Consider the following 23,608-nt stretch of genomic DNA (forward strand, 5'->3'; position numbering starts at 1 on the left):
AATAGTAAAATTGAATATTGTTTTTTCTTATTCATCATCAAACATATATACATGGCAGGAAAACTGAGAAAATTAATTACCTTATTTAGTTCAGGATACTTAACACAACTAAAAATGAATCGATCAAATATATGTCTAATATCAATCATCCAATCAACCAACATCTTCCCATTTTACATCAGGAATGGAAGAGAAGCCTTCTCTTTTAGCCGAAGGTTGAACCTTTTTTTATTGCTTCATCCAACCAAGGTTCTGTCCACCACTTATGCTCCGAATTATCATCTCTACATGAGAAATATCTCCCTTTTTCTTAGGCTTTCGCATGTTTATATCTCTCACTAAAGCAATGGAATTAGCCAGAGTAACCAGGGCATCAAAATCAGCAGGAACAAACCCAGGAGTGGCCTTTGCTCTATCTTCTTAACATCAAACGAGCCTTGAGATGGTAGCTTCCAGGAAAGAATATCCGCCCTGCCATTTTCATCCGGTACACTTAAAAACAATCTCGGTTTCAAAGCTGCCAGCCCTTCTCAATGCAGGAGACAATTGCTCCAAATTCAATGATGGTGGTGATGACGTGTCACCTGCTTGGTCCTTCCCCTGGTTAGTTAAAGAGAAGAAACCATTCCTATTCAAGCAAGATGGCTTTGAATAGGGTGTTGAAAATTTCATCAACTGAAACGCTAGAAATTGGGTTATGATCGAATTTGACGGATTGGTCCAAGTGCTAAATTTCGAGCAAAAATTTGGAACAGAAGAGCTAAAAATTGGGCCTTCAGCCCAGGGTGGTTAATGTATTGTAATTGGGCCTCTTTAATTCCAATTTTCCCTAAAAAGCCCAATTTAATCTACCTGGGGCTAGCCCAAGTCTGCATACACTTCAATTTTGTTTTGTTTAATATTTTCATTGTTTTTATTTTTGTCAGGATTTACAATAATTTTTAAAAATCTAAAGAGAAGGGGGATTAGTGATACTTCATCCTTCATTTCCTATCTCAAATATCTCATTTTTTCTCATGACTGTTTTTATATATGTACTTCATTATTTGTTTGTATTTTCTCCTTTTTCTATACGATCTAAATGAGTTTTGCTATATATGTGATCCGTTATTGGTTTCTTTAGAATTATTTTTAAAAAAATAGAAGCATAAACTATGCCAAATAAGGCTTAATAGCGCACATCGACTAATTTAATCATACATGGACGGATCATCTTGTTACAATCAAAGAAGATAATAAGATATGCGCAGCCTTCACAACCAATAAGGTGATCCATTGCTACAAAACTGTGTTGTATAGGCCAGTATGATAGAGGATAAGTCCACTACAAACCCTAATTAACATAGGGTTTAAAAAATAATAATAAAAAAAAAAAAAAATTGATCCAGTTGAATATTTGAATCCAGTGAAATCGGCTAATTTTTATCTCATCATTTAATAAACATTTAAAAGGAAAAACGACATTCTTCCAAAACTCTCCAATCCAATTGGACTATCTAAACAATATTGGTCAAAACTCATTATGAGCGGTCCATTGAATCAAATATTACACTCCAGTTTCCAAAACTCATGGAATTAGAAAGGAAGAGCTAGCAATGTCCTGAATAGATTCTTCATGTCACTTATCTTTAATAAGGCTTCAACAATAGGAACAATTACCTTCCTTAAAACAAAAACAGCTTCATTAAAATAGAATAATAACCTTCGCCATAAAGCAAATTATCAAGATCTTAATTTCTAGGCTTCCTTTATATTGGAGTAGAAATCCGGTTACAAGGTTTCAGTTCTTCCTTCATAGATCTTCTACTATTTGATTAAGCCATGAGGCGTAGAGTGATTTGCTTTGCTTTTGTTTCAGTTTTGTTAACAAAACAAAACAAAGCAATAGACAAAAAACGAAAATCATATTTACATATTTCGATTATTAGGATAATAGAAGGGAGAATCCCAAAACCTTCTTTCTGTAATTAGTGGCCAACTCGAGCTGGATTGCATGCATGAGTCGAAGACCATTTTGATCCACAGGCATAGCAGAACTCATACCGACACCTATATATACATAAAAAAGCAAAAAGCTTAAGATAAAAATAATTAAGATTACAAAAAAAAAAAAAAAAAAAAAAAAAAACAATCTGATTAAGCTTGGCCATTAATACACATACGAATCCCTATTTTAATATTGTTTACATAATTTATTCAATTATCCTTGTCTTTCAAAGTATGTGCTCTTTTACCACCAAAAAATAAAAAATAAAATAAAGTAAAAAAATTTACAAAATGTAAAAGCAAAAAGCTTCTTCAACAGATGGCAATTACCTGCATGTAATGTGTATACAACCAGATATCTTTTCCACATACATCTTGCAGCTGGGGCATCTTCTCCATTGCTTCTTCTTGGCAAGCAACATAGCCATCATGTCTTCTCTCCCTCTTCCCTCCTTAACTATTTTCTGAAACTTATTACATTTCATTCCATCATGCCACGCAACTTTACACTGAGCACAGAACAATCTATGGCAATTGGGACACTCAGACATTGTCACAGCCTCTTCCCCATCATTGACTAACAAAACAGAACAATCCTTAAAGGGACAGTAAAATTTCTGCGCATCGAGAAACAAAGCTTCACAAAGTGCATCTTCCCATCTATCAAACACTTCTTTTGGAACAATAGAACGACAAAGATGCGGCTCCAATACACTTTCACATTTGAGATCAGGACACTCCACCTTTGATATGTTTTGCTGAATCTTTGTTGTTATATATTTTCCGAGACAGTTGTTGCAAAAGGGATGGGAACACGTGATGTTTCTGAACATTTCTACACTAGATTTTACATCCATGCAGATTAGACACAAGTTATGTGAAGACTGACCAGTTTCTTTTCTCATGCTTGTTTTCTTTCTCTTGAACGATCTAATAATAATTATCAAAAAAACAAAGCAAAAAAGAGTGATCCAACAGTCTTCATGGTTGTTGAACAACACATTGCAGGGGCCTGAGATTGGGAATTTTCCATCCATTTGTTTTCCCTAGCTAATTGGCCTTCGATAATGTGAGAGTTTCTCTACTCTGTTTATTACTCTGTATATTATATAAAGCAATTAGATTGTGTAAAATCCTTTTCCATAGAAAGTGTACAGTTACAGCTCCAAAAGTGTAAATCAATGACCATAATAGCAATAAAGCCATGGACACTTTACCTTTATTATATTTTCCTGACTTTTTGTTGCTAGATCTTTAAGCAAAAACCCCAATAACAATCAACAAAATTATCAAGTGGTAGATATAAACAAAATCATTCTCAATAAATCATCTTAGCATGGGAAACAAATCAAATACCAAAAATCAACCTAATCCAGACCTAAAATTCAAAAGTAACAATAAAAAAAATAAAAGTAAAATCAAATACAAAAGTGAAAAATATATACCAGATTTGAAGGACGACGATGGTTGGGGCTGCTGGAGGCCGAGAGGTTCAGGGTGGTTGCTGACCTGGGAGAAGGGGAAAGAGATTAGAGAGATTGATATCAAATTGTGGAAGAAGAAAACTTGCACCTCAAGCTCTCTAGATTTTCCACAGCGGAAAAAGCTACAGAAACTGACATCAGTTGAAAAGCAAACCAGCTCTGATAAGGAATCTAGAGGATGATTGAGAGGAAGTGTACTAGTCAAGCTTTTCTTAGAGGAAAAAGATTCACCTATTTCCGGAGTACCAAACTCCACTCTTAGGTGGACGTGGGTCCCATGGGCCCATCCTCTAATAGAGACACTTGATGTTGCTAGACCTTCTGTTTAAGGGTTGTCAATGAAGCAGTTATGTTCATCTTTGTATATAATGATATCCCAAATAGTGTAATCGTCAACTGTGATCGTCAACCGTGATTTATAATGTTATACCACCAGGCAAATGTATCTGTGTTAGATCTATTGAAGACAAACATTTAATATTTGTTGAAATTTTGAACCGTGGACTAACTATAATCATGTCACCCATTTACCTATTCTTTCTTTGTGTCCAGTGATGGGTTAAACACGATGTTTTACTATTTACTGAATAAAGGCCTATAAGCACAATCCTTTTATTATTACCTTGGTCACCTATGGGACCGAGGTGCACTGTATTGTGTAGTATCTCCTTAATACAATTACAGAGCCCAGCATACTAAACCACATTATTTTACTATTATTATATTATGTTTACATTAATATATGTTGAAATAAAATAATAATGTATTTATAAATTAAACGGTGGTTTGAACAGATGGGCTTTACACCCGTCTCTTTTGGGTTAAACCCTGCGCTGTTGGTAGCTTGTGTGTTAATTCCATATTGCGGACAACTAATTAGGCTAGTATTCTAGTTGAGAAGGGTGATAGCCATGTGTGCTGGTTGGAGTCAAGCCAGAAACTCGTATATATATGCACTGGCTAAGGCAATTGATGTGAAATATACAGACAGGGAAGAAAGGGTATGTGTTCAGGGTATACTTTCTGTACATTTATTTACTAGCAGATTGTGGAATCAACCATTGAAAGCCAAATGGCCTCCGGTTCAACCTCTGCAGGTCACTGTTAAGTTTTCTTGGTCCCTATTTTTAACTTGTCAAACTGATATACGCTAAGCATACTTGAGTGATTTTGGCACTTGCAAATATGTTGTTTTAAATAACTAACAAAACCAACCAAAAATTTTAAATCAGCCACACTAAAATTCTCACAAGCCCCCATTCGTCCAATGTCATTCAAATTCACACTTGGATCTATAGGCCTCACTTTCGCAAGAGCACTTAAGATCACTCCCCAATCATCTGGACTTGGCAGAGGCACAAAAATACGTTTGCAAAGCCTGTCCGGCCACAAAAGTGCCTCATCCATCTGATCAATTCTGCAAAAAAATCCATCTGATCGATTCTGCAAAAAATATTAAGGTTGGAGATTATTTTCTAACATCTAATTAAAGAAAATTGCTAAAATACATTAGCATAATTCCATTTGCTTGTTTGTGGCACCAATTACAAGTATACCTTGCCGCTGATCTCTGCCATCTAACAATGTAATGTAACTGCATTGTTGAGAATTATACCATACCTAGGGAATTATTAGTCTGAAATGGAATATTTTTGCAAATAATTCCTAAACAAAGTTCAACAATGTCAGTCTTTTTCAGATTGTTTGATCACCTGGGTCACCATCTGCTGAAGCGCCTGTCCAAATTGATTCCCGCGCTTGTCCTTGGAAGCTACCATGCAGCTGACACTGCAGAACCATGAATAGTTAAATTTTATGAGGAGCAAAGCACAAATTTAATACGCTAACATTGGTATCAGATAAAGAATTCAACGACTTTTATTTCACTTTTTAATTGTACATGATTAAGCAATGTCAAAGGTGCAGTGAATGATTGCATGACACTAGGAAGCACATATCGGCTTCATTTGTTTTGAAATTCATCGGAGAGACCAAAAAAGAAAAGTCCTCTGTTAACTAAATCCCTTTGTCATTGTGTTGGTGAAGATCAAGGTTCTCTCTTGACTAATTCATGTCAACATCAGAAAAACGAACCAATACATGATAAGCATGTCTAGAACTGAGAAAAGACCAAAGATGCTTCATATAAGAAACCAGAAAGATTTTTCACCTTGAATTCATGGATTTAACTGCCAAATTCAGTGGATGGATCATGGCCGAGGGTACTTATCAAATGAAACTCAACCGGTTTTTCTGCCTTGGAGGTACCATTTTTACCCATTGGACATCTCTAAGCAAGTGCCAAATTTCGTTAAATTCAATCCATGATATCAGATTTGTTGAATAAGGCATCAATTAAAGTTATTTTGCTTAATCAGCCTTAATTTTCTCTCATGCATGTTTATGTATCTGTACCATATACTTCCTTAGTTCTTGCACTTATTCCTAGCTATTCTAAATGTTCAAATTACGTACAATGCTGTGCTTTTCACCCAAAAAAATAATAATAATAAATAAACAAAAAAGTGTCATGTTGTGCTTGTTTGCACCAGAAATAATTTAAAGAGGCAGTGCTTGTTGGGAGAAGAGATCATATCATGGATAAATAACCTAAATAAGGAATAGGTATTCCAAAATGGAAAATCTCCTAACAAATTCATAGAAGGTGCTTCCATTGTTATTAATTACATTAGATAGATTCAAGCTGAAAATTATACATAGGATAAGAAGTAAGAATTGTCAACAACACCACTGAAAAAACAAAAGCAAATGGGAAAAAAAGAAACCTCGACAGTGATATTACATTTCAAAAAGTCCTGTGTATCAAAGACATGTCCTTCCTGCTAGAGAGACCTTGACAAAAAGGCAGTGATTGCCTGAATCGCAAAATCTTCAGCTTCATCTTGGGTTGATCCATTGGTTTGCAGGTGCTTCTTCGCAACCTTGAAGGAGTGGTCACCACCATTAATCACATGTAAGCTGGTTAAGGATTTCATTTTCTTACGAGTAGATTCCAGTTTTTCCAGAGGACAAAGTGCGTCTTTGCTACCCTGCATGAAACATAATCTTAGCATACAGGCTGAACAGCATAAGAAATAATAAACATAATGAAGAAATTTCCATTCATGCATACCATGAGAATAAGATAACCCATGTAAATGAAAAATGAAAATCTCTGACAGGTCATTCTATAAAAAGCCACTCAAAGAAGCGGAATTGTTGCTACACTAAAAGGTTAACTGAAACATTAATAATATAATCACACTTTTTCCTAATGTAGGTATTCCAGTGGTCTGGGAACATCATAAAATATATAAATAACTGCTATGCTACTATACTAGTAATAATAAGTACCTGGACAAACATTACAGGAACTGTAAGTTGCAACAGAACATCATCTCTCACTGCTCCATTAATACCCTGACAAGGTTGTAGGGTTAGAGACAAGTGCTAGAATACTTTTACTTAAAACAGTAAAACACAAAATAGCAATCCCCAAGAACAAGAAGGCCATTTTCAACACAGGACACTGCAATAAGATCTAACAATAGGTGTGAAATAATAAAGCCAGTTAATAGGGTGCCCTGAAGGCTCTTGCTATTTGGTAATGAAAGCTGGGAACACAAAAACTATGTCAATTATGTTAGTTTAACAGAGTTTGGTAATGAAAATTGCTAAACATTCAAATCACGCGCTTAGAGGTGCAACATAACAACCACTAACATAGTTTATGCGAAAGAAAGGAAAATATACACAAAATATGTACCAGGAAGGCTAACCTTTAGTGGATATCCCAAGCAAACTATTGCTGAAGCACAAATATCGTCCTTGCAAGCTACCATGCAGCTGACTCTAGAGACCAATGGATAGTTACATTTTATGAAGAGTAAGCAGAAATTAATACACCAATACTAACATCTGATAAGGAATTCAACAAGCACTTTTTATTTCTTTATGAAACAAACACTTCGGTTTAGTTTTTAATTCTACATAATAAAGCAAAGTAAAAAATGCATTGCATGCCTGCTGCATACCACTAGGAGACATCCACAGCCTTCATTTGTATCTTGAAGAGACTAAGATAAATATAAGTCAAAAATCTGAAAAAATCCTCTGTTATCTAAACCCCTTCATCATTATGTTGGTGGAGATCAAAGTTCTCTTCTTAGCTAATTTATATTTACATCAGAAAAACAAACCAGCATTTATAAACTGACTACATATCATAAAAGACAAAAGAAGTATCAAATTAAAAACTAATAAGATTTTTCACCTTGAACCCATGGATTTCCCTGCCAAAATCAGCGGATGGCCAGGGTACTTAGCAACAGCCTCCTTGACAACAACAGAGTGAAACTCAACCAATTTTTCTGCCTTGGGAGGTGCCCTCCGTTTCCCACCAGACATGTCTAACCAATTGAAAATTTTCATTAAAATTCAATTCATGATATCAACTTTTCTTGAATTAGGCATCAATTAAACTCACATGGGTAGTCAAAGGTAACCACTTCAACAGCATGCAGTGCTTTGCCCAGCATAGTTTTCCATCTGCAAAAAAATTCAAACATTTTATAGGCTTTATGTAAAACAAGTTTTTTCTTTCCTATAAGTTGGATACCTTATCAATCCTATAATGTTCAATAAACCATAAAATCAATTGTTTGGGTAATTTTAAGAAATTATTATTATTATTTTTTTTTTATTCTATCATCCTTTTTAAGTTCATAATTTATTCTAAACCAAAAAGTAAAAATCCATGCCAGCAATAAATAAATAAATAAGCTAAATAATTTACAGAGATGGACTTCACTAATTGAACTAAAAAAGCAATTTTTGCAGGTTCATGCAAACAAACTACAGCCCATAGAGACATAAAGCATAAACATGGATATAATCGTGAGAGGAAGTGGTAAATCAATGAAAGAAAAAACAAAACCTTATCATCCAATCAGAAGAAGAAGGAGCACCAGCACCATGAGCGAAGACCACCACAGGGGATAATTGCTCCAGGGTCGATGATGGTGGTGATGACGTGTCACCTGCGTCGTCCTTCCCCTGGTTAGTACGCCTGCGTTTTGAAGGAGGAGAAGAAGAAGCCATTTTCTACTTCAAAGTAAATAAATATTCCTCTGAAAATGGTGTAAAAATTTTATTGTTTTGCCCCTTTTGAATGTCACCGAAGCCCTAGAAATTGGTTTAAGGTTGACAAATCGAGTTCAGCACTGATTTTCGCGCCAAAATCATTGGAAACGAGAAGGCTGAAATTTGGGCCTTTGCTTTCAAGAGCCTTAAACTCCAATAGGGCCGAGTAAACCCAAGCTGCTTTACTTAGAGTTGGCCCATACCAAAACATTAAAAGAAATGTTAGTTAAATTTATATTATATATAAATGAATTTTTTTGGATTATAATACATTTTTAATCTAAAAGGAAAGATTTATCATCAACAATAAAAAAAATAAAAAAATCCAAAGGGAATACCACTGGACTAAATATTGCGCTTACTTAAAATTTGTGGTCTAACGGATGATGATCTTCTGTTTTATTTTTCTATGCTTTTATCACATGATATTAAAAACAATAATTTTTTTTTTCTTGGATTATTTTGTCCCTTTGTTACAGTTTATAAGATTAATAATATTAATATAAAAAAAAAAGAATGATATTATATATCACTGAATCTATAATATAACCATTTCGCTTTGCTTTTCTATTAAAAATAAATAAATAAAAACTAGATTCCAAGAGAATGGAAAAGCCCAAAAAATTAAAAAATAGAACTCCACCAAAATTTCGAACTAAGTTTTTATACTTAGTGATTCAGTTCAATGCTTGAACTCATCTTGTATTGGTCCAAAACTGCCTAAATTTACACCATGGACGAATATAATAGTGCAAGAGGAATAAAGCTAATCATCATCCTTAATGATACGAACTTTACACGACATTAATAAATTTCATATATATATATATATATATATATAATCAACCACATCAAATAATGTTATATGCATCCTTATTAAGAATAGCATTTTTTTTTTTTTTCCTTTCACTTTTTGACAGATATGAAGAATCTAATGACCATTTCGCTGCATGCAATGTAACAGATGAAATTTGGTCCGCAACGTGTCCCATGAAAACAATGATCGACTCTGTTTTCAGCCAGTTTTGTGATCATAACGTTTTTGTCCCACTTCATGGTAGGCCACTGGCTGGCTATTTGTAACACTGAAAAGTTTATGCACAAGTTAAATGTTTTTGAGGAAACCCATGTGAACGATTTAAGGAACCCTATTATCTAATTTGAAGATATTCCATTGGCTATAGCCTATAGAGATAAAAAAAGCATAAAAATTAAAAAAATTAAAAAAAAAAAAAAAGGATAGGGATAGAAGAATGTCAAATAGAATATATATTATATATTTTGTATTGCCCCATTGACCTTAATATGCCTTTAAAGATAAGGTAAAGATGCCTAAGTTCTATAACCAAGCTGCTTTATTCTTTATTTAAAGAAAAGATTGTCGCCCTGTCGAGCTTCCTAAGGGCCAACTTTTCTTTTTCGGTTTCTGGAAGTAGTCGTCATTTATCAGCTGGTTTGGTGCTCCATATTAACTTTAAGGTTCCCAAAATTGATTGGACTGAATTTTCCAAAAATCATCCACTATATTTCAGATAAAGTATAAATCTAAGAACAATTCCCAAATATTTTTAAGTTGACTTTGCATTCTGATTAAAAAAAAAAAAAAAAAAAGATTTGTTCGTTTTCAAAGTTTTTGGGCATTTCTGATCACTACCCTTGTACAGTGTTAGAAACCCTCTTAGGAAGCAAGAAGATCTGGTTTTGCCACTAAACATCAAGTGCCAAAGATATGGTGACCCCACCAAATGGCCAAAAATGTCTCTTCACCATTATTTGTTGGCAACCATGTATTGTTAATTTTGCAGCCTATAAAAACAGGGTTTGGGAGCCAATCCAATTCTTCATCGAATAGGGCAAAAACCAATAAGCAAGAAGTTGAATCTTTAAGTAGCAGTTTCAAGGCATTGGTTGCTCGTCTCTCTCAAGGGCTTCTCACTTGGGCAATCCAAAAGGATCTTTTTCATATTTTTTTTTCCCTAATGGTGGGAACCTATGGATTGTTGCTTAGGAGCTCTTGGGGGGGAACGAACAAACTTTGCTTTGCTTGCCCACCAATCTATATATAGATGCATATATAGATGCATCTAAGTCCAAGGCATTTGTCTGTTGCTCACTCTCCCTCAACGGCTTCTAGCTAGATAGCAATGGCAGACATTGTAAACTCGAAGCCTTGTTGGAGAGCGAACAAAAGGTGTCTTGATATTATCATCCAGCTCAAAGGCCGATCGATTACCAATAACATTCGTATTGATTAGATGATCAAGTATATAAATATATGTACATGTTTGTATGTATATATATGTTGGAGTCCAAGGCATTTTTGTTGCTCACTCTCCCTCAAGGGCTTCTAGCTAGATAACAATGCCAGACATTGTATATAAGCTCGAAGCCCGGAGGAAGAGTGGACAAAAGGTGTCTTGATTATATTACTCATCAAGCTCAATCGGCTGATCAATTTGCACTGAAGAACATATACACATGTGTGTGTATTGAAGTCCAAGGCATTTTTATTGCTCACTCTCCCTCAAAGGCTTCAAGCTAAATACCAATGCCAAACATTGTTAGCCTGGGGCCTTATTGTGGGAGAGTGAACAAAAGGTGTCTCGATATTACTCAAATTAAGCTCAGAGGCTGATCAATTAGCATTGAAGATATTGTTTAGCAAGGTATATACGGTACTCCCAAGGCATTTTTGTTGCTCGCTCTCCCTCAAGGGCTTCTAGCTACCATGGCAAGAGATGGTGACGAGCTCGAAGCTTTGGGAAGAGCGAACAAAAGGTGTCTCGATAAATTTCAAGCTCAAGAGGCACAGGTTGGATTGAAGATTTATGGGGGAGAGGATGATGATTAATAATTACTGCTCTAGCAGCTCGGGTATGTATAAACTTACATGTTTTATGTATTTATTTATGTCTTGGATTAGTTATTAAATGATGAATTAATACTTAATTTAATTTTGTAGTGGTTCTCAGTTTATAAGCGGAAGAGTACAGTGCATGAGCAGGATTTGAAAGTGGTTTCTGCTATAACATATAGGAAACTACTGTTAATTTTCAAGTTTTTTCATACTTTTCAAAAGTACCAAGTTGCTATTTTTTTATATAGCAATTTTCAAAATAGCTAGCTAACTAGCTAGCTAGCAGTATACACTAATTTTTGTCTCCTTTGGTGATGGTGATGGTGGTTGGTATTGGAAAACTAGCAAACTGATGACAATTGAAGATAGGATTGACACTAGTATATATCTTTTGGTCCATAAAGTGTGCCATTGGAAAAAATATTGTGTTGAAAATGCATAAAAACCTTTTCTTTTTTTTCTTTTTTTTTTTTTTTTTTTCAAAAAGCTTAAGAATTCTACGAGAATCAAAGGGGGAAAAAAACACCTTTGGCTCCATTGGTATGCTTGATAAATTCTCAAGAACTTGATTTTTCACAAAGAGATGGAGAAGAAAACCGATCCAAACCAGTGGGTTTGGCCCCATAAAATGAACTTTTGGAGAAACTTTCTCTTCCTTAATGAAATTTGATATATCTTGGTTTGTGTCCAGGGGATAACTATACTTCTTCACCGTATGTTAAAATGGCATATTCTGCTTTCATGTAATATCGTACAATTTATATGCACATGATTCAGCCAAACCATTCTGTTCTATTTTATAAATTTTCTCTCACTCTGTAAAAAAACAAAGCAAGCAAAAGAATCAAACAACTGAATCAAAGATAGTGAGAGTACAGATGAATGCCCTTTATAACATCCGGCTTTCCAGCTGCATAGCCCTTTCTTAATGTTTGTCATTTTCTTATATTTCTATCTCATCCGACCACCAGGACTGTGTTTTCTCTCAGACCACTCACTCATTGGTCCTTAACTCCTATGTTCTTTATATAATTATAGATCTTAATTTGCATAATTTTGTTTTCTTCTGGATGTTACGGTCCCAAATTATATTGGGCGGCAGCATCCTATAAATAGTACTAGGACGTGGGCATTTGCCTTATGTTAGGCACCAAAATGCTTATAATGGATGCTCCTTGTTATTTAACCCAAAAGAAAACACGGTTTCTGTTTTGTTTTTCCTAGCCCATTTTCTTACTTTAGTTTTAATACTCTTGTTTAATTCATCTGTGATTAGTTCAAAACTAATACACAAATCAACCCATGAAGCCTAACATTGGATATCATGTTCGGGGTAATAATGTGTAAAAAAATGGATATCAGGGCATGGTTAATTTTCCCAAGAATAGAGATTTTGTGAATTGGGAAGTTTAATTTCATTCATGGTGGAAGGAGAGAATAAAATATATTAGTCTGTGGGACACAGAGATAGAGAGAGTGAATGGTGGTAACAAGTTTTTTGCATTGCATGTGAGGACGGAGGACGAACATGACCCACAATGTCAGATTGCCTCTCTCTTTTCACTCAACTTTTTTGAGAAATGGAAGAGCTTCAAGAATATTGGCCGTGCTTGGAAGTTACCTTAACTGGATAGAAGTGTTGGGAGAGACTGTCCATGAAATGTATCAAATCCCTGCATGCCCTTCCCTCTCCTACCCCTATTAAACAAATTGTAGAAGGAATCAGTCTCCTTTTATCTATCACCCTAGCTTTATTGTTGTGTTGTTCTTATGCATGTGTTTGTGGGGCCTAGGCTATTAATGGTCATTTGCAAGTTATAGGATAGCACCACATAGAAACTGCCATAATCCCATAAAACAAAAGGGTCCCATTTGTTAACCCCACTCAAAGAATATACAGCTTCATTTTTACCACCCCTCAAAAATGTAATACATTTCACATGAAGATTAAACTGACTTTTGAACCTTTTTACGCTTTCCTATGTTGTTTCACTATAATTCATTTCAGTCCAAAACACATTTTGTACCGAATTTGCATAAAATAATATATTGGAGATGAAGAATTTGAACTCTAGCTCTTTGTTGATTGCCGCTAAGCTGACTACATAGATAAAAAAATATCAATATACTTATGTCGTCCCAAATGAAAGAAAAGATGGAGAAGAGAAATTTAATAAAGATTTGGTTTTTCCGTTATCTTTTTAATAAGAAGATGAAAATCTTGACAGAAAAATGAAGAAAACAACATACAATATTTGAAATGAAATGGTTTTTTTTAAGAAAAGTGAGATTGTCATTATTAATGGATCCAAGATGAAAGTGTGTGGTACAAATATGACAAGCTTATGGAACTCTCAGATGAATGGCAGGCTATTCACCCAAAAAAAAAAAAAAAAAGGAATGGCAGACTTAATATCTATTCAGTACTCACATGGCATTGCAGGGTTGGTCAGTTCAATATACCCTGTTAATTATCCCTACTTTTTGGGTTGTGGGGGGGGGGGGGGGGGGGGGGGGGCTTTAATGACATCAAAGAATTGGAGAGAGAGAGAGAGAGAGTTTGAGAATATATAGAGGACCAAATCCAAAACTCATTTGTAAACTAGATAATAATTCTTAATTAAACTGATATTTAAAATAACATTAATTCACCGACTGATCCATTTTTTTCCAATACACAAATCTTCCTTGACTTCACCAGCATTAAAAATAACCCATAAAGCAATAGTAACCCAAAACTAAAGGGAAAAATTAATACACCAAATTATCCATCTATGATCAAGTACTTTCTCTCTGGTTTTATATAAACTAAGCAAGCTCTTGATTTTTCTCCACCACTCTAACTCCTTTTGCAGATCTAAGCACATTGGCCTTATAAGAACAAACAAAAAGACCACAATGAGTTTCTGGACCAAAAAAATAATCATATACAGAAATCAGAAGAGAAGGTTAAAGTAAGTTGATGATATAGTGCAGCACAACAAAATCTGAAAAAAAAAAATAAAAAATAAAAAATTCACCTGGTCCTCAGTGATTTCAACAGAAAACCCATCAACAATGACCAGAGACGATGTCTTCTTGTAGCTTCCAGGCTCCAAAGTGGTTGCCAGTAGCTCATCATGTTTCCGGCTCATGTACAAATCAAGCTCATTTGTCCCTTTTTTTGTCCTGTAACCAAACATCACTGTTGTCGTTAGAGATCATCAGGCATCTATATATTTTCCACGATCATCAAGTTACAAAAATAAATAAATAAATAAAGAATGGCTAATAATTATATATTATAGTATAAGAAAATGATTGAACATACAGATATATAATAGACTAACCGATCAGCTCGAAGGCGTTCATATTCGGGATCATAGTTCATGAAAACAAAGTATGACTCGGTTTTTGTACTTGCCATTGTGCCAAATTTTCTCAAAAATGCTAGTTTGTTATTTTTTCCAAGTAGCTAGGGTTATTGACGAACTTGCATATATGCAATGGTCTCGAGGACTGATGCTTATTTATACACATGAAACACCCCATGACTCCATGACCAAAGGCCAGCTCTGGGAGGCCCACAATATTTCTGGTTTTTTTTACAACCAAAAAAATAAAATAAAATAAAATAAAAAAACACAATGTATTACTAAAACACAAATTAATTGTATATTAAGAAATTTGTGTTTTTTGCCTGCCTCTGTTTCCGCCTGATAAGTTTCTCTTTTCACACTAGAAAATGGTAATTAATTTATACATGTAACTTTCATTTTTTGGCTATATATGAAATTAAGAAAAGAAATTCAATTGTTACCACCAAAAAGAAAAAAAAAAAAATTTCAATCCTAAACAGCTAAGGCGACCTATACAATTAGCCTAGCTAGAAGACTTATAAAAAATGAAAAATAAATTAAAAAGGAAAACTAGCGCTTTTATACGGCTAGCTATTTTAGGAATATACAATTGTTCACATACTTTGAAGTTTTCTCACCTATTAATACTGTTTATGAAGGCAAATGATAAAAAAATAAAAAATTGTAAACCACACGCTTTGGGCAGAAAAATCAACCTTATCAAGTGTATATAATTTTTTTGCAGAACATTTGTTAATCCAATCATATTAATTGTAACCGTGGATCTACCAAATAAATAATTAACTATATAGCCTGTAACGAGCACATGAAATTAATATATATATTATACAGTCCATGCATGTTCATGAGCAAATTGGACTATAAGATTCTCATCTCTCTTTCGATATATTCTATAAAATAATAATCCTGATTCTACTAAACGCATGAAGAAAATCAGCAGAGCAAAATAATATATTCTTCTTCTTTTGTTTTTTTATTTTTGAACAAAATAATATATTCTTCGCAGGCAGTCTTTTTGAGATAATGTAAGAGAAAAGTGACTTGAAAGTCAAAGATGCAATTCAGAATTGGATTAAAGTAATAAAAATTAAAGTCAAACAATACTTTTATCTCCACCACATATCCACATGGTTACCACTTCACATTTTCAGTCAAATATGTATGAAAGCCATTTTGGAAACAAATATTGCCTTGGTTTTCGTAGTCATTGATATATAAACCCAGCAATTCATCTATATAGCTACTTTTTCCAACAAAATGTTCAATATTTTTTTATAGACTAATTCAAATTTAAAATGATCGATGCTTAATTAGACTTCTCTAATGCTTCCTTCTAATTAAGTCTATTTTTCAACCAATATATTACTTTTGAGTTTGTTTTAAGCACACTTTGAATCAATGTAAAGCGGAAGGAAAACTCAGTAAGGTGAAAAACATGCTGGTTGTTGCTTTTTATGATTGCCCTTTTGACTCAACTGTTGTGATCTTTCGGGATGTTCTTTCAACAACCCTTTTTGACTCGATAGGTGATCTCTATGAAGCTATTAAAATTACTAGCCAGTTAAAATAGTAATTTTAACTAGCTATGTAGCATAGATAGGTACCATTTTTTTAATCTGTTTTCTTCTTCTAATGTAGTACTTCACTAGGTACTTTGTATTTATCAAAAAACATGCAATTTACATTAATAAAAAAAGGACTCTTATTAAGTGATTAATTTTATTAACATGAATATTACAGAATTAATGAAAGAAACAATCATGCAAATGTGTACGTATTAATTATTCCTAATGTGAACGGGCAAGTCATAGCCATCTTTCATAAAATGGGATTTGAATTATTTAAAAGAGTAGATCCGTTTGAAGTTTGAAAAGTCATAAAAGAGTAAGAGATTCGAAGGCAGGACATACGGTTAATTAAGTTCCATGTTAATTAATTATACAAGTTCATATATTATACAATATATAATTATAGATATATTAGACTAGGCATTAATTTGTAGAGGGTGAATGAATCAAAGATTCGAAGTGTATATAGAATATGATGCACGTGAGGAGAGCAGAGAGCAGGTGACCTGGTGCAGAAATGGAAGGGTGGAGAGTTGGTCACCAAAATCTTTGAAAAAAAAAAAAAAAAAAAAAAAAAAAAGAAGAAGAAGAAGAAGAAAAATCCAGTTGTCAAAGCAATAGAGATGTTAGAGCGGGGGACCTTCTTCCTTTAATTTTCTGGGATTCCTCTCCCCTCTCAAAATTAGAGGCTCAGATCCACAGCACAGCCTCTTATTTTTTCCCTTATGGAGTCTGGAAAGCTGTAAAGCTTGACCATTTCAATGTCTTTTACAAAATTAAACTCAAACAAACTCTCTCTCTATCTCTCTCAAATCTTATACAAATTACAAAGAGAAGAGTACAGGTGCATTTTGCTAAATACTGACACCTGCCACTCACGTGGTGGTCCTCTCTCTCTCTCTCCTATTTCTGAAAGACCAGGTCACTAGACTTTCTTCTCTTGGTCCACTGACCCACACGTGAGGATTGTTGGATGGCTCTCTTGTTAGATTCTTTTTTCTATATATATATATATATATATTTATAATAACTACACCGCAACTTCAATTGATCAACCATTGAAAACGTTACCAAAAGAAATAAAAACAATTAAATAAAAAAAATAATACTGCTTTTCAAAATGAGATGGAATTCTAGAATAAAAAATCTCCCAATTCCCATTGAGATATATGTTTATTTATTGCCATACCAAATTTTACACTTAGGAATTCTCATTTTAAAATACACCACAATATGTATATATGGTTCAATATTGTAATTATTATTCTAAATGTGAAAGATATAGTTCATATGAAAAAAATTTACATCTAGGAAAGCATTTTTCCAGGTCTATTAGGTTGCTTAATTGGACGTTATCTTATTTCGAAGATAAAAAGTTAATTTTGTATGCATTTCTTAAAAAGTTGAACATTTTGAGAATAAAAATTCAAAAATAATAGTAAAACCCAAAAGGAGCTATATGGACATCACTTGAAAGGATTCTATTAAACGTGTCCTGCTTATTTCTTTTTTGCTCTGAAAGATGCTCACTAGCTATAGCTAGCCAGGCAGACCAGCTGTTTAATTTACTGTATTTTTGTAAAAAAAATTAATTTCAAAATATATATATCCTAGTGGGATATTATCGATGGGTATTGATGATAAGTTAGCTGAAAAACTTTAGGTTTTTTTTTAGATTCTTTTAAATTGAAGAATATATACATATATGGTTTGAGTGTAGTAGAAGATTTAGGACATCATTTATAATTATTAAATTTGTATAATTTTTGTGGTTTAATATTTGTAGATGGCTATCCCTCACAAATCTTTTTTATAAATTATGTATTATATCATTTTATATGTGTATATATATATATATATACTTACACATTTGAAATTCTATTATTCAGTATTTTTTTTTTATCTGAATTGTTTTTTTGTGGAGAATTATTTTTGAAAACATCTATCCACATGTGATATTGTATATAAAATTTTGTATAATACCCATTAACCATAACGAGGCATTTTTCTACATAAAATATTTAAGATAAAATATCATGGGTATAAAAGTAAAGTTTCCTTTGTATATGTATAATTTTGCTAAAATATGCAGACAAGTCCAAATTAAGATAACATATCTAATCAATTACATATAATTCACTAATTATATATATGTTAGATTTCATATAATTGGATTACATAGTTTGACTACCATAGCCAATCAGATACATATAACTGATCGGGTATGCCGACATTACGATGGGGGTGCTTGTATATACATATATATATATATATATATATATGGGTATTATAAAATGTGAAATCAAAAGGTAATTTTACCCCCAAAAAAAAAAAAATCGAAAGATAATTAAAAATATTGTTGTCTTCCCTCAAAGGACTCATATGGTGGATTTTACTTACATAACAAAAACAAGAGAACAATAAGGATAATCCCTTTCATCAATTCTTGTAGTGTATATATTGTATTGTTTTGAATGAGACAGCATCTCTGCATTTTTACGACCATAAACAGTTGTCCACTTATCTCTTTTATTCCGACCCGACCAATCTGTGTCTTCTTCAGAGACTTGAGTATTCAGCTTTTTGCAACTATAAGACATATAAATAGATGCTGATGTTTATATTTATATACATCATATTTCTTCTGCATACATATGAATGTCCGTCATCAAATAAAAAATATTATTATGTAATATGGTTACCAATTTTCTTATCCAATTTGTTCTCCAACTTAATTATATTTCAACGGTGATTAATCCTCTGCTATGTAAACCATAGTAGTTAAAATACCATGCAACCATTCTAAAGAGCTAATTGGTCATGATGTATTTTTATTCCAAAAAACTATAATATTTTATCAATTAATTTCGCCTAGCCTAGATCAAAGCAAGCAGAAATTTGTCCGTGTTTGTGTGTGTGTAAATATATACATACAGGTACATTGTATATATTACATATCGAAAGGAAGATATTATGCCTCTGTCCACAACGAAAATAAAAAGGGAAAATTTCATAGGATGACCGAATTGCAAGTATTATTGAATATACCATTGATAAACATACATGGTTTATGTACATGCATTTATAACTTATAATTATAATTTGCCCCACAAAAAAGGAAACACAGATACCACTATTATTAGGTCCATAACTTAAAAACAATTGGTAAGCTATAGCATACAGAAAAACGAGCCGTTTCCCCTTACATATACACGATTATTTGTTTGACATAATTTTGACATTATTATTAATGCAGCAATTTATATCCCTTGCTACAAAATCTCCAAGACATAAAACCACTTGTTCCATTGAAGGTCTAGCCTCTGGTTTTCCATCGGTACATTCCAGTGCAATGTCCAAAACCTGCAAAGCTTGCCTTTTTTGTGTCTCTCCACTCAATGGAAACTCAAAAAACTCTACACTTCCTTCTTTGATCATTTCCTTAGTCTCTGCTATGTAGTTGATCATAACCAAAGCCTCAGGCCCTGCCAATATATCCAACAAAATCAACCCAAAATTGTAAATGTCGCATTTCTGAGACAAATCCTCCGAGTAGATCGGCTTCCACTGCCATGCCTTCGAAACTTCAACTCGCTCAGCCAACTGAGCTAGACCATAATCCGCTAAGCAGGCTGAGAAATCTGTATTTATCATGATGTTGGAAGCTTTTATATTCCCATGCACGTTCATTTGCATGTTTTTTTCTTGTGCCGGTGTTTGTCTATGTATGAATGATATCGCTTTCGCTATGTGAAGAATTATTTTCAGCCTTTGTTCCCAATCCAATGCCGAGTGACCATATTCCCTACAACCTTGATAAGAACCAAAAACGAGAAAAAAAAAAAAAAAAAAAAGAACCGTTTATTTTTTAAGTTCATAAAAATATTTTATTTTTTTTTGGTTAGATGGAAATTTGTTTAATTATCACTTTTTCAAAGGTGGAGTTTTATACACTTTAACATCCTTCCTTTGCATGAGTAATAAGGATTGAATCTAGAGTAGTAAGGATTATTAAAATCTAGAATTAGGCTCTGATACCATATTAAAGAACCTTTTTTTTTTTTTTCCCCCCAAAATCAAAAGCTCAAAACTTATAGAAAGTCGACTTTTATACACTTAAATAAAAATTAGTTACCTGAAAGCAAGTCAGCGAGACTTCCCATGGGATAGTAATCGCATAGAATAAACTTAATCCTCTTGGCATAAAGATAAGCTGTAACAGGCACAAGATATTTGCACTTATGGCTCACCATAGCCAACCTTTGTATCCTCTTCCCAAACTCACTCCTCCTAACGCTCAGTTTCCTAAACCTTTTCAAGGCACAGACTCTTCCATCTGAAAGCACCACTTTCTCTGTAATTCCAAGCCGGCTCTCACCTATAACTCCTACTGAAGATCTCAAAACCTCCCTCAAGGTCAAGTGAGCAGCTCCAGCTTCCCCACAACATACCCCACGCTTATTACCAACATGATGATCGCAGTGAATCAACGGTAGATCTTTCATGAACCCGACGATGCCTTCCTCGTAGTCGTTGATGGACACCGATTTGCTGCAGCCGTATCCATATTGAAAGCTCTTTCTGGGCTTTACTGTGAGAGCTCTTGACATCATGTTTTCAGAAACAGAGAGAGGGTGGTTTTTTTGTGGTGTTGTGGTTTGGGAAATGGAGGAATGAAGAAGGTTTCGGCTGTATTTGTTTAGTTTGGAATATGCTATTATATCATCTTGTTATTAACGATTTCCAGGTTGGTGGTGGTATGGTTTTTGTCCCTTTGGGCTTTTGGGATTCAGAAACCAAACATGGAATATCCCTGATAATTCCTACTGTTCCTCAGGCTTTGGAGAAACTTTCGTGGCATTCTCTTGTATATTCGCTCAAGTTAGATTCCGGTATTGTCATATGTTTCATGCAAACCAAACCATTTTGTCCACTTGGCTGGTGGGCTATAAATATGGAGGATTCATCAAAATTAGTATTATAGGCCCAAAAATAGTAATGCATGGCTGTATTCAAGAGTTATAAAAATTACCAAAGCAATATTCATTTATATTAGTCCCCACTCAAACTTCTATTGAGTATTTGGGTGGCTAAAAAAATCTAATTATGATTATTTGTAGAACTCAAAATTGTAATTAATAAAGCTTATAATCCAAACTTTCAATGTAGTCAAGTTAAACTTTATCAATTGGTATATCACCATGTGGAAGCCATTTGTAGTTTCAAGACCATGTAATTTTTAATCTAAAATCTTCATTTATGGAGAAAGTTATAAAGTTTTGAGTTTTTATGTGTTTTTTTTTTTTCATAAATATCCATGTGGGAGGGCCTTCATTGGAAATTAAGCATATGTTAAAAAAAAAAAAATGCTAAAAATTAGAAGCTTAGCCAAATATAGTGTTATATGGATCTAAATACCCATTTTCTAAACATCTTAAGAAATCAAAAATTAAAAAGAAAAAATATATATATAGAGAGTGAAAACCCACAACTAAAGATTACCAAGAGAGAAAGTTATAAAGTTTTGAGTTTTTATGTTTTTTTTTTTTTTTTGTTCCCATAAATATCCATGTGGGAGGGCCTTTATTGGAAATTAACCATATGTTACAAAAATATTAAACATTAGAAGCTTAGCCATATATAGGGTTAGATGGATCTAAATACCCATTTTCTAAACATCTTAAGAAATCAAAAATTAAAAAGAAAAGAAAATATATAGAGAGAGAAAACCCACAACTAAAGATAACCAATATTGCTATTTTTTTTTTCAACTTTCACTTTCTGCTTTTCTTTTCTATTTGTCTCTCTCTTTCTTTTTCTAGTTTCTAAATTTTTTTTTTCCTCTCTTAACTTTTGTGACTCCTATCTCAATTTCCCTTACTCTCTCTGTTTTTTAACATAAAAAAGGGGTAAAAATTATGTTCTTCTCTTTCAATTTTACTATATTGGTCAAATCAATTTTCATATATAAGATGTAATACAATGAATAGTTCACTCATATATATATGATCAACTGTTCACTTCTTCATTAATCGGAAATGCTTTATTCTCATTAAAAATTTTCAAAGAACCATCATCGGGAATGTATTGGAATCCCATAATCTTTTGAAACCTAATTATAAAACAAATAAAAAGAATTGTGGAGAGAATAAATAATAGTATAATAATGGTTATATTAAAGGTAATTAGGTAAACTCAAGTTAACTATTGGATACTCTTTAAATTTATTTAAAAAAAAATACGAAAAAAAAACTTAAAAAGTTTTTGGTCTAATAGGCAATAGTTAGTGGTCTCAACTTTTTGTTGGGTATAAATGACATTAGATGGGCCATTAGCATAGTCTATGGGCCAAAATATTACCGTATGCACTTATACTTAAATTATTAATAAATAGAAATCAAATGATATTTTATATTTTTTAAAGTTTTTTTTTAAGGTGTTTTTGGTAATGTAATTGTAGTTTTTTTTTTTTCCTTTTCTTTTACCTAATTATGTGTAATTTATTATTTTAAATGTTTTTTAGAGTTAGATGATATCTATTATAATTTGTTAAACACTTCAAATAATTATAAATTTGGAAAAACAAAAAATCAACTCAATTTGAAATTATGTTTTATTTTATATCATAAATACAAATATGAAACACACACACACAAACGAATAGATTGACAAAACAAAAAACACCATCCATGTTAATCTCAATGGGTAAAGTTTTCCCAACCAACCGCTATAATTAATATTATCTAATAATTTAAAAGATTATCATTTATCGTTTCTTTGGTCTTTCACTGCACAGCTGGTGAACTCAAAACGCGTTTTCTTCTTTATAAAAAAAAACAATTAAAAAAAAAATGATCAAACGTCCAACATGACATCGGTAGAGTTGAAACGACATTGAGAGACCCATTTTGGTAAAATTTGGCGTAGACAAAATAGTAATTCCGCTTTAATCCACTGATTTCCAAAGTCAACACGACGAAAGAATCGTCTTATACGTTGTGGAAGAAAAAGAAAAGAAAGAAATGGGAGCTCAAAATTCCACAACGTGGACCCCGCCCCTCCCCGACCAACACGCAATATCACCCACACCACCAGCCTTCCATTCACGTGGCTGGTCATCCCCATTGCCCGCTGCCCCTTTTTACCTCCGCCTCCGCCAAATCCCCACTGCCCGACCTGCCCGTATTTCCTATTTCTAACCTTCTTATATAT

At 33.2% G+C, this 23,608-nt stretch overlaps 4 protein-coding genes and 1 long non-coding RNA gene across 9 annotated transcripts; 1 reads left to right on the forward strand and 4 right to left on the reverse strand.

Annotated features, from left to right (window-relative positions):
• Positions 1 to 1,719: 1,719 nt before the first annotated feature.
• LOC125419025 (E3 ubiquitin-protein ligase RSL1-like) lies at positions 1,720 to 3,617 on the reverse strand. Of its 2 annotated transcripts, XM_048463871.2 has the most exons (4): positions 3,432 to 3,617; positions 3,204 to 3,238; positions 2,317 to 3,084; positions 1,720 to 2,049 (listed from the first exon to the last, which is right to left on the reverse strand). In XM_048463871.2, exons 3-4 carry the CDS (start codon positions 3,021 to 3,023, stop codon positions 1,968 to 1,970), a joined length of 789 nt encoding a protein of 262 aa, XP_048319828.1. In that variant the 5' UTR covers positions 3,024 to 3,084; positions 3,204 to 3,238; positions 3,432 to 3,617; the 3' UTR covers positions 1,720 to 1,967. The 2 variants fall into 2 exon arrangements, with proteins under 2 accessions (XP_048319828.1, XP_048319827.1); XM_048463870.2 differs by lacking the exon at positions 3,204 to 3,238.
• On the reverse strand, positions 3,432 to 8,684 carry LOC107429988 (uncharacterized). 4 transcript variants are annotated; one of them, XR_007237944.2, is made up of 9 exons: positions 8,407 to 8,684; positions 7,957 to 8,018; positions 7,744 to 7,879; positions 7,250 to 7,322; positions 6,825 to 6,890; positions 6,274 to 6,520; positions 5,183 to 5,258; positions 5,027 to 5,064; positions 3,432 to 4,913 (listed from the first exon to the last, which is right to left on the reverse strand). XR_007237944.2 is itself a non-coding variant. In XM_025079210.3 (7 exons), exons 1-6 carry the CDS (start codon positions 8,568 to 8,570, stop codon positions 6,314 to 6,316), a joined length of 708 nt encoding a protein of 235 aa, XP_024934978.1. In that variant the 5' UTR covers positions 8,571 to 8,684; the 3' UTR covers positions 3,432 to 5,258; positions 6,274 to 6,313. The 4 variants fall into 4 exon arrangements, 2 of the variants coding, with proteins under 2 accessions (XP_024934978.1, XP_015896258.1); XR_009639390.1 differs by lacking the exon at positions 5,027 to 5,064; XM_025079210.3 differs by having other exon boundaries at positions 3,432 to 5,258.
• A 1,421-nt stretch (positions 8,685 to 10,105) lies between these two features.
• LOC107429984 (uncharacterized) lies at positions 10,106 to 11,941 on the forward strand. Its single transcript, XR_001582487.4, has 2 exons — positions 10,106 to 11,486; positions 11,575 to 11,941. It is a non-coding gene; the product is annotated as an uncharacterized LOC107429984 (long non-coding RNA).
• Positions 11,942 to 14,052: 2,111 nt separating this feature from the next.
• LOC107429987 (subtilisin-like protease SBT2.5) lies at positions 14,053 to 14,964 on the reverse strand. The gene is made up of 3 exons (XM_016040771.4): positions 14,799 to 14,964; positions 14,490 to 14,637; positions 14,053 to 14,340 (listed from the first exon to the last, which is right to left on the reverse strand). The coding sequence occupies exons 1-3, from the start codon at positions 14,873 to 14,875 to the stop codon at positions 14,278 to 14,280; spliced, it is 288 nt and encodes a 95-aa protein (XP_015896257.3). The 5' UTR covers positions 14,876 to 14,964; the 3' UTR covers positions 14,053 to 14,277.
• Positions 14,965 to 19,424: 4,460 nt separating this feature from the next.
• LOC125419114 (probable inactive receptor kinase At3g08680) lies at positions 19,425 to 23,479 on the reverse strand. Its single transcript, XM_048464338.2, has 2 exons — positions 20,532 to 23,479; positions 19,425 to 20,208 (listed from the first exon to the last, which is right to left on the reverse strand). The coding sequence occupies exons 1-2, from the start codon at positions 21,007 to 21,009 to the stop codon at positions 19,613 to 19,615; spliced, it is 1,074 nt and encodes a 357-aa protein (XP_048320295.1). The 5' UTR covers positions 21,010 to 23,479; the 3' UTR covers positions 19,425 to 19,612.
• Positions 23,480 to 23,608: the final 129 nt, after the last annotated feature.

This window comes from Ziziphus jujuba, chromosome 6, assembly GCF_031755915.1.
Source record: "Ziziphus jujuba cultivar Dongzao chromosome 6, ASM3175591v1".
Taxonomy (NCBI): domain Eukaryota; kingdom Viridiplantae; phylum Streptophyta; class Magnoliopsida; order Rosales; family Rhamnaceae; genus Ziziphus; species Ziziphus jujuba.